Genomic DNA, 14,949 nt, shown 5'->3' with positions numbered 1-14,949 from the left:
AGTTATTTTTTCATTTCATTTCATTACATAATTTTTTTCTCTATATATATATATTATTGTATGTGCTTTTTTCCCTTACTATTCTTAATTTTTTCCATTATTTATCTTTCTAACTAATTATGTTTTCTCTCTTTACCATCTTTCTTTTTTTCCCTCTTTAATAAAACATAGAATGACACTAAAATTTAAAATATAAGTAACAAAAATTTAAAATAAAATAACGATATATACACAAAGAAATCTATGATAATACGCACTTAAGTACTATTCACTTAAAATCTTTTTAAAAAAACTCATTCAAATGCAATTAATAAATATAAAATTTTTTAAAAAAGTAATATGTATAAAATATATTAGATACAAATAATTTATAAAAACAGTAACAATTAATAATTGATTTCACAAGTTGAGTTTAAATATTCATTTTTTAAATTATAATTAGGGAATAAAAATATACAAATTAAAACTTACTGATATCTCACAATCGGTTTCAAATCCCCACTGAGATTCTTCGATAATAGTCCAAAATTAATCTTAATAAAGGAACCATTACAGCAGGTGGGTCTAGTGGTCTAGCTGCTACCACATATCAACCCAGGTGGGTATGCCAAGATTTATTTCTCGGTGGTCCCGAGAAATAAACATCAACTGTTCCAGTGGGAATCGAATCCACTACGTTCCGATTTGGTCGCTCTGGGGCCTACGCCCCAATCCAAACGGCCGTCACGTTCCTGACGATGACGTTACAATTTCTCAAGATCATAACACCTAAAATAATAAGTATGAAGAGAAGATTGTTGGGGGTGTGGCCAGGAAATAGCATTAATAAGTTGTAAAAACTTATTTAGTATTGCCATTATTTCGGCCAGAATTTCAACCCTTCATAGGGGCTACTAGTAGGAAATCGGCTAAGTGAGCTCAGCGGTCCAGTCGTAAGACTCAGTATCAAGTTACTACTTATAAACTTTACCTATAATCGATAAGACTTATTCTTACCTCTTATATCAATAAGACTTACCCTTACTACTTATATCAATAAGACCTATCCCTTACTACTTATATCCATAAGACGTACCTTTACTACCTTATATCAATAAGACTTACCCTTACTACTTATAGCAATAAGGCTTACACCTACTACTTATATCAATAAGACCTATCCCTTACTACTTACATCAATAAGGCTTACACTTACTACTTATATCAATAAGACTTACCCTTACTACTTATGTGAATAAGACCTATCCCTTACTACTTATATCAATAAGACTTACCCTTACTACTTATGTGAATAAGACCTATCCCTTACTACTTATAATCAATAAGACCTAAAGGTGTCTTACCGCACTGCCGGTGAGCTCACTTAGATTTCCGATTTCCTACTAGTAGCCCTGATGAAGGCTAGATATTCTGGCCGAAATGTTAGCACTATTAAATAAGTTTTTACAACTTATTGGTATTATTTTCTGACCGCACCCTCAAACATCTTCTCTCCATATATATTATCCCCGGTCAACAATTTTCTGATCGTTATTAATAATAAATCAGAGGGAATGTTACCCTCCCGCTTCTGCACTTTTCTACTAGTAAAGGAGTCATTGCAGAATCTAAAATCGATTTCCTGTAGTTTCGTTCTATTCTCTGTTGGTGGTTCGCAACTAGTTGAGGTCTGTGGACCACTAAGCCTGCTCTACTAAACTATCTCATCTCGCCATCTCGTAATTGGTCTTTCTCTCCATCTCTTGGTATAAACTCTATTGCAATTTCAGACCATCTTCTCGTAACAAGTCTGACAACATGTCCGGTTCATCTCTGTTTCAGTTGTTAGGCTTTTAACTTTAATCTTAGATTGCTCTTTTCTGTTGCTGATGCCGTCTTTTCTTTTGATACCTATCATCGTTAATTTTTCAAAAAACTGTTTTATGCCCCAGTATTTTTTTCATACCATGTTAATCCTTTTATTGATTTCTTCTTTTCTATTTTGATGGATTGTCCTAAATAAATATATTGCTCGACAAAACTAATTTCTTAAACATTAACTTTTACTTCTCCTTTCTGTGAATTTGCTATTATCTTTGTTTTGTTCAACTCTACGGGTTCACACTGCTCGAGGAGTTCGCTTATCATTTTTTTTTGTCTTTATATTTGATAATTTATTCCCATTCATAGTTATATCCTTTCCTTTTTCATTTGGCTTATTAAACATATAATTTAGTAGGCAATAAAAAAGATTGGGAATTGTAGATAACCGTGTTCATATACATACATTTAATACAAGATTTTAATAGTTTTAATAGATTTTGATTAGAATTTAATACATTTTTTCATATTTTCTATTAATGTAACTTTTCTATCTTTTTTTCCTTTTCCTTATTTTCCCCCTCTTTAACATAAATAGAACACACCTTAAATACAAAATACAACTAATATTCATTTTTAATAAATAACAATATAAACTCGTAATACATATGTTATATAATTCATAAAAGTAGTGATATATATCTATATATGTATACATTAAAAAAATAAAACAACAAATAGATATAAAAAAGTAACAAATATATCTATAAATACAAATAAAAAAATATTAAAAATATATACCCAAATTCATACATAAGACACATAGAAGTATACACATAAGTCAAATTTACAAATAAGGAGGAAGGTAGAGCTCCAAATAGCGACAATGGGAAGGATCTTTAACCGAGAGAGGATTTAGCTGGAGCAGGATGACCGATGTGGAAAGGATCCGCACCGAGAAAGCAGAGGTCACGGGCTCGACCTCCCCCCCCCTCCCGTCGTGGGAATCGCAGCCTCCTTAATAACATTTCGGTCTTCGCTCCTCGGCCTGTCTTCGAGTTAGTATAGCTTTGCATTGATTATCTAAATATAAAAAAGATTATTCGGTACGTAGTACGCTGTAAAATGAGGTGAGATTGTGCCAGTTGTGATCTTTTTCAATGCTATTTCTCTATTTACTTACATATTCGGATTAATTTAGTAAAAAAAATAGGTACACGTTTCATCTTCCTATTTCAAAGTAGAAATCAAATGTTTAGTGTTTGGAGATGGTAGTATTGATTTTTTATTCTTGGTTTTTTATTAATTTATTTGATACCCGGTGGGCTTTACATGGTTAATGCAGGAGGTACATTTTTTTTTATCAATTAATTATGGAGGGTATAGTCTCATACAATAGACAGTCCTAAATATATATAACGTTATAAATTAAAAAAAAAATAACATAAGATAAGTAAATATATTAAAATAATAACTCTTAATAAAAGATGAAAGTGAAGTTAAAAAAAAAAATGTCATTTATGGATTTAACAAAATAAATAATTGACTTCTAATGGAAAAAAAATGAAAGTTAATTTAATAAAAAGATAAAAATAAAAATAAAATAAAATTTGAGAGTAACAATAACAGAATTGATAAATATAGAATTTACAACAGGATGTTCTTTAGCAGCCTGGGCTTCAGACTTCGGGTTGTGGTTGGGTTTCCTAAGTTGTTGGTCACTACAATACTTGGTTCAATTTAGTACTAGCCAGAGCGAGATTAGGCTGCCCCACATACTGAAGCTGTGGAGGCAGATAATGATGTATATAAATATTTAGCCGAAAGATTAAAGAAAAAAATATCATTTGGAGAAGATAATTATAGCCACTATAGGTCCTGGATTCCCAGCTCTTGGCCCATGGTGGATTTCTAAATTTATTTTCGGCATTTCTACTTCAGATTCCAGTGCGGAGACCCTCCTAGAACGATCAAAATATTCCCGATGATCTTATAAAACTCCTTTGTTTTTGTTTTTTAATGTCATAAATGATTTGTTACACGAAACATAAAATAAATATTGAAATATTATAAAAAATACATTTTGAATTTCAGATAAATATGTATTAAAAATTTAAAGAAAACATTATACTAATTCAATGTTTAATAATATTTAAAGTGCAAATATTGTCAGTCCATTCTTACGATTAGACATATTTTTGAAGAATGTACTCACTATTTGCCAATAATAAACAGGATAGGACTGACCCCAAATTTATCAGAAGCTCTCACAGATGAGGAAGCTAAAATTACATTAGTGTTTGAATTTTTAAAATCACATCGCCTTGTTTATAAATTATAACTCCTCTTCGATTTTTATTTATTTATTTTTTATTTTTATCATGCCATAGGCGTTGATGACCAGAGGGTTTACGCCTTTAAGCAACAATCAACAACAATATTTAAAGTTAATTTTTGTCAAATGGTGCATTTCTGAGTTCTGGCACTTTTCTTCCGCGTGAGCGATATAAAAATGATGGTTTATTATAATAATTTGTATCCAAGTAAGTTCTCAAAACACTCTTTATTATTTCTTTAAATGTCCTACGTTTGTCAAGGACAATCTATTAAAAACAGCTTTTTTATTTTTAACAAACAGTATTATTATCAATGAATTAGCATACCTTAAATATAAATTTACACATCGCATCCACCAATTTAAAAACGTTTTTCAATAAAATATGGTAATAGGCAATCATGTTAATTTATTAATGAGTTTACCTTAGTATATTAATTATCTATATACTTTTCCATTAAATTTTACAACTTTTCATTACAAACAACCTTAACTATCACTCTCTTATCATACAATATTTTTAACCTTTCAATCAGGTCAGGTATATAATTAATTTATTTTGGTCTAAATTCTTATTTTCTTTTATAATTAAAATTCATATTAAACTTATTTGTAAATATTAACATGATATTTAACCATGTTATTTATAAATTAATTTTGCTTAAAATATCTTCATAGTGTTGGTTCAAATTTATTGGGTCTGTTTTAAAATTCACTGTATAATTAATATTTTCTAATATATAAATGTACTCAAGTATTTTTCGTCTGAACGTATTATTTTCTTTATGTAAAATTATTGTAATATAAATATCGAATTTATGTTGGTTTTAAGATGGGTGATGTACGTGTGGTTTTCATTGCTGTCTTGACATACACTCTATCAACATAAAAAAAAAATTCAAACGTTATATATATATAAAACATTTGTTTTATTGTTTTTAAATTGAATTTGACTCTTCATGTATTAATCAATGCATTTCTCAAATATATCAATTCCAAACCATAAATTAAATAAGCAAAAAACAATTAATGAATAAATATAGGTATATATACACCTACCTATATGTGTATAACATGAAAAATCTAGTTAATCATACAATTTTATGCTATAAAAATCAACCTTTAGCCCAGGAAGAATTAAACGCGCAATTTTGTGCAGAAAAACTCAAAACGTGCAAAGTTCTTTTTTCCATATTCAAATGCAATTAAACGAAACTTCGGCCTCTAGTTATGTATATTGAATCATTAAAAAAGAAAACAAAAATGAATTACTTTGTTAACATTTATATTATCTGAACTTGGTAATTCTACATGAGCATATAAATAATCTAATTTATATTTACGATCTGGTTTAGATTGGCTGAATCGCTTTTATTTAAATATAAAAACTCTTATACTGGACAGTAAATCTGCGTTAAGTAGCTGATTTATAAGAAGATAGTAGGTCCCTGCTTCAAACTGACCTTTACCTCAAAATCTAGAACAGTCTGCCTACAACCGTCGCCTGAGATCTTTGATTTGCTATTCGGTTTAATGAACGTGCTCTTAACTTATCCTTCTGAAATTTTAGGAAAGTTATAAAAACAACTAATTTCATATTACTAATTAAAACTCATCCGATTAAAAAAAAAAGTTTGGCAAGTAAATGGATGAATTTTTTTAACTTGAAAGATTGTGGGCCTATGTGACATTAACGTGAATTGAGACTTTTAAATGATCATCACAAGCAAATTATCGTCAAAAATGAATTCCTTTGTCTGGTAAGTTAGTTCGATATTTTCTTTTCGTTTTTATCGTTGTTTTTTTTTTTAATTTAGTGATCGAGTCTGGCACCCGGGACTGCTTTACAAACTCCGTAAATTCCTATCTCCTACATACTTTTTCATCATTCGTTCCTTTTTCATTGATAGATTTTTCCAAGTAAACCACAATGGTTCCTATTCATCCCTCTATTCTCAGTCCGCTGGTGTTCCTTGGTCCCATTCTCTACACCGTCTATACAGCTGACATTTCTACCAATCCTAACACTATCCTCACCACGTATGCCGATGACACATGTGTGCTCGCTGCTAATAATAACCCATTAATTGTATTCCAAAATCTCCAATACCATATCACAGCCCTCGAAGATTGGTGCGTAATTGGAGGATTAAGATAAATTCCTACAAATCCCATCAAATCACCTTTACCCTTCGTCGTAAACCTACCGACTACCTTACAGTTTCATTTAATGATGTTACACTTACCCCTGTTGAACAGATCCGCTACCTTGGACTACATTTGGACAAATGTATAAACGATTAAACTGGAATCCTCACACAAGACTGAAAAGACAGGAAACTGCACGTCGATTTCGACTATTACAGCACTTACTAGACAAACGGTCTAAACTTCCAACACATTACAAAAGACTGATCTACTTGACTGTAATAAGGCCAATCTGGACATATGGAGGTGAGCTTTGGGGCTCCACTAAACCTTCGAATTCCTCTCGTATTCAATCCTTACAATCCAAAATCCTTCGTAAAATCCTTGATGCTCCTTATTTTGTCACAAATAAACTCATTCATAAAGACCTTAATGTTCCCTATGTAACCGATCTAGCCCGAACCAGATATCACTCCTTCCATTATAAACTCTCTAACCACTCAAACCCCTTAGTTTCTAATCTTTCATCCTCTTCCATTCCTGACAATCCTCCGAGGCGCCTGAAAAGAAGATGGTCACGAGACCAGCTAATGTAAAGTGTCATTAGAATACTACCAATGGGTAGTTTCTCTACACGCCTGTAATACTTCAATTTAACTTAGATCAGATTTACTAAATGTATTATAATGTACAGTTGTAAATAGCAATAAATAAATATAAAAACAAATAATTTAGTGACATGTTTACTCAATAATTTATTTATATGTTAAAAAAAATTATTATACTGATTTCTTAACTGTATCACATTTTTTTTTCAATGTACCTATTTGAAATACAACATGAATTGTACCAGGATTCAGAAGTGGTACTTTTTCCTGAAACTGAGTTTCATTTTAAAAACATTTCATCAGGTCAGAATTTTGTGTTGTTAGTAACTTGATCTAGTTTGTGAAATTAAATGATGCTAGGACACACCAGTGTTATAAATTGAAGACCAAGAACTATTTACAAGAGACGACCACGCTAGTGTCTATAGTGCTGGCTGTTGTATAAGGGTGCTCATTGCCTAAAGCAGTGGATTTCTTTGTTATTCCAGTGAGTCGAAGAAGCTAATTTGTCGAATCCTAAGTCGGGGATCGTTGGAATATCGAATAGGTTGTGTAGAGAGGCAATTTCTTCTTCTTTCATACTGTAGTCTAGACGATCATCCGAGGTTTGTAGTAAGTTCTGTAGATCTATAAAGTGGTTGAACTAGGGGGGCACCGTAGAGGAACGTAAGTTGGGGGATACTTTATAAATTAGTTGAAGGGAGAGATCAGATGAGGTCAGGAGATGGTACAGGCAGCAGGACTTCCTCCTAACCGTCTGGGTTTTGTAATAAAGATGGACATAAAACTTTCGACGGAGACGGTCGAGTTTTATATCAAAATATAGTTTAGCATTGGATAGGGAATATATGAAAGTTGTCACTTTATGGGATCTCGGCAGATATGGGAGCTCTCTTGCTGGATTTGCTGGATTTAAGCAGATGGTAAGGTGCTCCAGCCGTCGTTGGATGAGGTGCAACCTCATCAGTAAGCCTCTCAGCATGGTTCAAATCTACAAATTTTATGTTCTTATAAATTAAACAGATCCCACACAGTTAATTATATAATCAGAAAATGGCAAGGCAGGAGTTAAAAAAAAAAAAAATGTCAGCTGTGGAACTATCTTTCTGCATACTGTTTCGGCCTGTCCTAACGCATGCGTGTGCATTAATAAAAATATAAGAAATTTCATTTTTATAAGAAAATAAATATTTACTGGTTTTCTGTTTTTATTAAATAATGTACTCATAAAATATCAACAAAAAAAAAAACGCATCATAACTATTATTGAATATTCAATTCAGGTTATCTAATTAAGTCAGAAAATAATAAAATAATTTATAAACATGGATTGGTACCTCTGTTTTGATATCTCCATAAATAACTCTAATATAAATATAAATCGATATAATTAATTAATTAAAATTAAATCGTACCGCTTCAACCCATGAAGGGTCAGGGGTGCAGTTCTTTGTAAGGAAGACCAACGGTTGAGCAAGGAGGTGATTTGGTCAGAATCACGCTCGACCGCCAGTTTTTCACCTAATTATGGGTGCCCACTTTACGAGGATGCCCCGGAGGGCTCCCTAACCCAGACTGAACAAGCGGCAACGGGTTACAGATAATAAAAAATCAATATAATATCACTATAAATTTTAGAACTATAATCCAAAATAAATAGAGCTGTATTAGCGATGATGAGGAAATATAATTTTGGGATTGCATAAGGATATAAGGATTAAATATTATGTTTTATCTTTCGAAGTAATATAAAAGCCATATGTATCATATATTCAAATACCGTATTTTCAAATCTGTTGTTTCTTCAGGGACAGATACACAAGAAATTCCAAACATATTTTGTTTCCTTGTAAAATCCGCTTCATCCGGAGAAGGATCCTAATGATAAATTAGCGATAAAGAAGAGAAAGATGCAAACAAGCGCGAGGGATATAGCCGTTAGATATCCGCGTTTCACGGCTTGGAACACAATTTTTATAATTGAACGGTCCGAACTGATAGCCGAGCATTTGTGGCAGATAGGCATTTAGCGTCTTATTTATGAGGCAGATAGGACCCCTTCCCGAATTCCTAATTTAGTATCAGTATCGGGGCTCTTGGGGAAGAATGCCGGAGGGAACGGGTTTGAACAAGACATCATCCTGTCTTTTATCACTCTCCTCTGAGGATTTCTTCAGAGGCGGGCACGTTTCTCCTCCTCCGAACTGCCGATGGCCCCTATACCTAGCTTCCGATAAATGAGCTGTCGCCCAGATAATCCTCTGTCCTCCTCGCTTATATCACCTCCCGATTACAGGATCGTTTGTGTAAGAGCTGTTCCGGTGCATTGGCCTCGGTGCAGTGAGGCTGCAATTCATGCGATTCAGCCCCAGCTGCCTTTAAGAGGGTTTCTCTACTCCTCTCTCCCTCATTATGCAAATGCCTATTCATCTGTCCATTGAGTACAAGCCACGGTGGAGTGATGATTGTCTGCAGGTCATTTTTCCTTCATACAATTTTTTCTTACTTTTCCCCTCCATACATATTATCAAGGAGAGTTATGTGTCCTATATTTAACGTTTTCCCAAGAATTTTTAATGTAATTTACTTGTAGATCCGATAATGCTTCCCTGTAGCTATATTTGAGGATGCTTATAGATTGCATGAATACTATTGAAACTTTTATATCAATTAATATATAGATATATTGATAAGATGTTAATTATTGTAACATAAATGGTAACTGCTAATTTCACTGTATAATCGTTAATACTGGCCCGACTTAGTGATTTCTTCTTTAAAAAAATCCGTTGACCTGTTGACTTTACTGAAATCCTCATTATATATATATTTTTTTAAATTTTTAGTAAGTAAAAATCATTTTATAGAATCAGTCATTTTTTTTTTGTTCTCCCGAAAGTATTTTAGTAGGATAATAAAATACAAAACGGTAAATTAAGGTAGAGTTAAAATTATGTAAATAAAAGAGAAAAGAAAACATTATATAAATGAAAGAAAAGAATAAATAAAATAGTATTAATATAAAAAAAAAATACAGGAACTATTCGGTTAAAAATAAACAGGAGACGTAATAAATAACATGTAAAAATAGAAAAGTGGATATCAGAAAACAAAATTCAAGATACTAAAAGACGGAAAATAAAGAAGTACTTTGAGATTAAATAAAGGTCGAGAAAGAATAAATAAAAATAATATTAATAATAATAAATGACTAGAGAACAAATCATCAACCTGTTCCAGTTGAGAGCTTTCGAAACTTCGTCAGAAAATCTGAAATATCCAGGGAGGAAGGCGATCGGTAACGGTTTTATTTAAAATGCAAGAAAGAGATATAAAAATATGATAATAGTAATAAATTTAAGAATCATCTAATGTAGGGAAAACTAAATGTAAATTAAATGACCTAATACGTTACTAATAATGTATACCGATAGAAAATATAGTTGGAATAATATAATGAAAACAATAAATGTAAAAGAATTAAATAAAGAATATTAAATAAAAAGGTGTAAACCTAAACATATAGAATAATTAGATAATGATAACAACAGTTTTTATAATATTTGAACAACGGAATATAAAAATATTCCTTTCTATCCGATACCGCCTCATTTTCACGGCTTCCTTATCTTATACTTATAAATCAAATTTATATCCATTATTTCCACCTCGAGAAATCCTAAAATACAAATTTTCATGGCGATAAGGAATTAAAAAAAAATTATCTAAATTTTCGCCTTCCCTGGTCTTTATATATATATATATATATTATATATAAAGACCTGGCCATATATTAAGCCGAAAATCATTAAAATGCGATAGCTGAAACACGAGCCCACCAAGTGCTTTTGTGGCCTGCATTTAATTTTTTACTAAATATATTCCTTTGCTCTTCAATATTGTACTGTAATTATTAAAATGATCCTTGCTTAGATACAACTACCTTTGCTAAATATATTATTTTTATCGTGATCAATAGTCATTTTCTACAAACAAAAGCATTTGTTTTATTTTTTCAGTATTATTTTAACACATTAAAATGCAATAAATATTTATCCAGCTTGTTTTGCTATTGAAAATAAGTAAGTAATAGTGTCATATGTAATTGTAATCTCTAAATAATTGAAACAGGATTTTATTAACAAGCACCGACAATAGCAGCTGTAATGTTATTATATCTCAACTTGGAAAATAAATAAGCGTTCGATAGAAATACATTAAAAAAAAAATCAATGTTCCTGTATTTTAAAATTTGTTTAATTCATTAACTGAACTATCTCTGGAAGAATCAGTACACACAGTTAATGGCATATAAGGAGAAGGCAGTGAACAGTTATACAGCGCCGTCCAGTCTGTGCCTTGGAACCATAAATGATTCTTGATGTCGTCACTCCCACTCTTCAGATTACCAAACCTCTTGGATAAATCTACTTGGAGAAGGTTTTCCACCAAGTCATCCAATTGTTGGGTGAAGTAAGGCGGATTCGTATATGTTGCAGTGATGATTTTACCATAGGTCTCCAAACAGTGCAATGCCTTGAAAGGTGTGCTGCCGGACGTCAATTCGTACAGGAGAACGCCAAACGACCACCAATCGACACTTGTTCCATAACCCTTGTGAAGGATCACCTCGGGTGCCACGTATTCAGGCGTACCACAAAATGTGTAAGTTCTTTTTTCATGGATCCTCTTGCTGAGACCGAAGTCGGTGAGTTTGATGTAGCCATTGTTTTGCAGGAGGATGTTCTCCGGCTTTATGTCCCTGTGCACCACCGAAAGGTAGTGGAGGTACTCCAATGCAAGCACTACCTGTGCTCCGTAAAACCTCGAAACTGTTTCCTTGAATTTACGATTTTTCCTTAGTTGTTTGAACAAATCACCGCAAGGATGATAGGGAAGACAGAGGTAAATGTACTCGGGACATTGGAAGAACATCTCCAGTTGGATACAAAATGGGAAATTTATTGCTTGGAGGACCTTCTTTTCTACTAAATAGTTGTGGATTGGTTTCGATGATTCCTCTTTACTTTTTTTAACCACTTTGATTGCATATTTTGTCTCATTTTCTCGTAATTGAGCGAGGTACACCTGCCCATACGTTCCTTCTGCAATGAGTTTGATGAAGTCGAAATCATCCTTGTTATGTTTGGGTACAATCAAACCATCATAAAGTGCATTGAACTCTTTTTCTCCTTCTATTAGAAAGTTTTTCCAATCTTGTATCGGTAATATATTTCTTTTCTGCGGTAGGACCTTGACACGTCGGATAATCGACTTCTTCTTCATCTATTATATTTTTAAAACCTATGGTTTCTACTAACTGATACCGAAAGGAAAGAAATACTATTCCGCTCATATTGTATTTAAGTATTAATTATGTGATAACGTTCAAACATATGAAAAGCATCCAATCACATGTTAAATTCTTAATCCGAAAGTTCTTGTAAATGTAGTTACTCAGTTTAAAAGGTATTCGTGATCCACTCGAAATGAGGATTAATGTAACCTTTGATTTAAGGTAAAATGAGTTAAAAAATTTAAAATGAGATAAAATAAACTTTAATGTTCACTTATCTGACGAATTTCTCTCAAAATGAATAATCCCCTCCCATCGAGAATATTCCCAGAATGTTAGTTATGGTGTTGAAGGTCTCTGACATTAATAAAACATATCAGCAAAGGATGCCTGTTTAACTTACCTTGCTGATATAAGATGAGTATCATTCATTCAAAGTAACAGAGGATATCTAGTTCGTTTCCATGTTTCATGTGTCATTTTTAACAAAAGGTTTTCCAAAATTTTCCTGCTTCTAACAAAAGGGTTTTCACCATTTTCCTACTTCTACCAAAAGGGTTCCACCATTTTCCTACTTCTAGCAAAAGGGTCCAGCCTCCGAAAAAAGGTTTGGAAACGCTACATTACAGAACTGAAAAGCTCTCAGTCTTTACCTCAAGTTATCGAAATAGCAAAATCGAATTTTGGAATCCTCATTTCAATTCCAGTCAATCAATCAATACCTAATTTCCATTGGGACCCACTGCTGTATTGTTGTTTTCCAAATAAATTTGGATTTTTTAATATATGTCTATATTAGGTATATAACTGGATTGCCAATATAACTGGTGCAAATAGAACGCTATAGTTGATTGTCACAAACTCAAAACTATGATTTATGTATTGAATATATCAAGGTAGATTTAAATAACTGAGGGATGATCGATATCAAAATCGTTGAATTAGAAAATATTGGTCCAAAATTGTGCATTTTACCCCAAAATCTTACACTTTAGTGTAAATTACTGGTTCTCTCACTCAAGTGCAACAAATTGGGAAAAAATGCCTACTCACATTATTTCATGATGGCTACTGTACAAATATATCTTTTCATTTATTGAATGAACCTCATATTATTACTTTCACTTATCTATATATGAAATATGTAATAAGGGGAAGTTGAAAATTTCGAAATCCTATTTTCGATGGAGATACACGTTTTGAGGCCCCCTGAATCGAAATGACTAAGTCTCTCAAAATGATGTGTTTTTGTATCATTGGGTGGCTCAGGAATTGGTTAGGAAAGGATTGATATCAGGTTCGGACCAAATCGATAATTTATGGAACATTAAGATGATTTTATTTTTGATAAAGTAACGAGCAGAGATTTTACTGATTTTGAATAATAAGGATTGTATATTCAATTAAGTGTATTAATGCTACCCCAAAACTCAACTTCGTAAGTCCAAATAGGACTTATTGTTGTCAACCTTTCCTTTAATTGGAATTTAAGTTTAAATATTTTTTAAATAAGAAAGTTAAAATTGATTATTACTCAAACAAAAAATTATTATATGTAAATACATGATTTTTTTTGTTCTTGTTTCAGGTATGATTATCTACATATCCAGGCTACCTATTTCCTTTTATTTCGTTCAGGTATAAATTATACATTATTTTTGTTTTATAACTCAGTAACAATTTGATGTACAGATGTTTATTGCACTAACATTGAAGCTATTTTAATGTGCTATAAAGTAGTTTATGACGTTTATCTTCTGAGGTGTAGAAGTTTTTATGATATTTGCTGAAATAAATTGATGTCTAGTTGTTTAGAAAACTATTACCCCTATGAAGATACGTGTTATAAACCAATTCATAGTACGTTAAAGTAGCTTTATCTTGAGTACTGGCAGACATCTGTGGATCTAATACTTCCTGAGATATACTTTTCTTTAAATAAAAAAACGTTTGTAGGAACTACTAAAAAAAGACATTTTGTGAGTTTATTTTGTTAAATATAATAAAAATTACTACTCCTTCGAAGGCAAACTGTCCAATGACTGCACTCTGGGGTAAATCCATAGTTGTAGATAATTATAAACTGGTTCTGAAGTTTAATGAATGGAATGTATATTGTGACAAAAAATATATTTAAAAACTATTGAAATTTACATAGGTTAGACTATAGACTAATAAATATACATTAAACCGTTAAGCTATTACATACGATGATTACATTTCTTCTTGCTGTTGTTGTGAGATGATTATTGGGTGATGGTGCTGTTACTAATTTTGCTATCCCATTCTTCCCACCATCTCCCGGAGGGTCAGCAAATCCTGGGCCTCTTCTACTCCATTTGGCTAATGAAGAGTTTGAGAGTATAAAAATTCGTTTAACGTTTGAGAGGGAAGATGGCAGATCGTCTCTTCCCTTCTCTCGTTTTCAAAGTAATGGCTGTTGGTCAACTCGGCCAACAGAGAGCAGCACATGAGCTACCAATGCCTTATATATATGATTGAATGAATTTGTTCAGGGAGGGGGTTCCCTGAACACAAATGTTATGTACTACTTTATTTATAGTAAATTTTAAAACTACTTTTAATGTGAGTGCTGAAATAGTACGTCTATACACAAACAATACTACATTGTTCCTGAAATATAGATTTCTATAAATAAGTTCACTAATTTCTTATTTTTCAGAACATTTTTAATAAAATGTTGCTCTTTAAAAATCTATATTTCGGGTATTATTGAATAGCTCAAATTTTAGAAAATTTAC

The 14,949-nt window shown here is 32.0% G+C and overlaps 1 protein-coding gene across 1 annotated transcript; it reads right to left on the bottom strand.

Moving 5' to 3' along the window:
* Positions 1 to 11,104: 11,104 nt before the first annotated feature.
* Positions 11,105 to 12,253, bottom strand: LOC106682178 (cAMP-dependent protein kinase catalytic subunit alpha). The gene has a single exon (XM_014422898.2). It carries the CDS (start codon positions 12,175 to 12,177, stop codon positions 11,137 to 11,139), a length of 1,041 nt encoding a protein of 346 aa, XP_014278384.1. The 5' UTR covers positions 12,178 to 12,253; the 3' UTR covers positions 11,105 to 11,136.
* Positions 12,254 to 14,949: the final 2,696 nt, after the last annotated feature.

This window comes from Halyomorpha halys, unplaced genomic scaffold (assembly GCF_000696795.3).
Source record: "Halyomorpha halys isolate HHAL.00 unplaced genomic scaffold, Hhal_1.1 Scaffold394.1, whole genome shotgun sequence".
NCBI lineage: Eukaryota > Metazoa > Arthropoda > Insecta > Hemiptera > Pentatomidae > Halyomorpha > Halyomorpha halys.
This window is presented reverse-complemented; position numbering and strand designations above follow the sequence as displayed.

Excerpts from the sequence above, each read along its gene's own strand:
- LOC106682178 (XM_014422898.2), bottom strand. The coding sequence starts at position 12,177 with ATGAAGAAGAAGTCGATTATCCGACGTGTCAAGGTCCTACCGCAGAAA.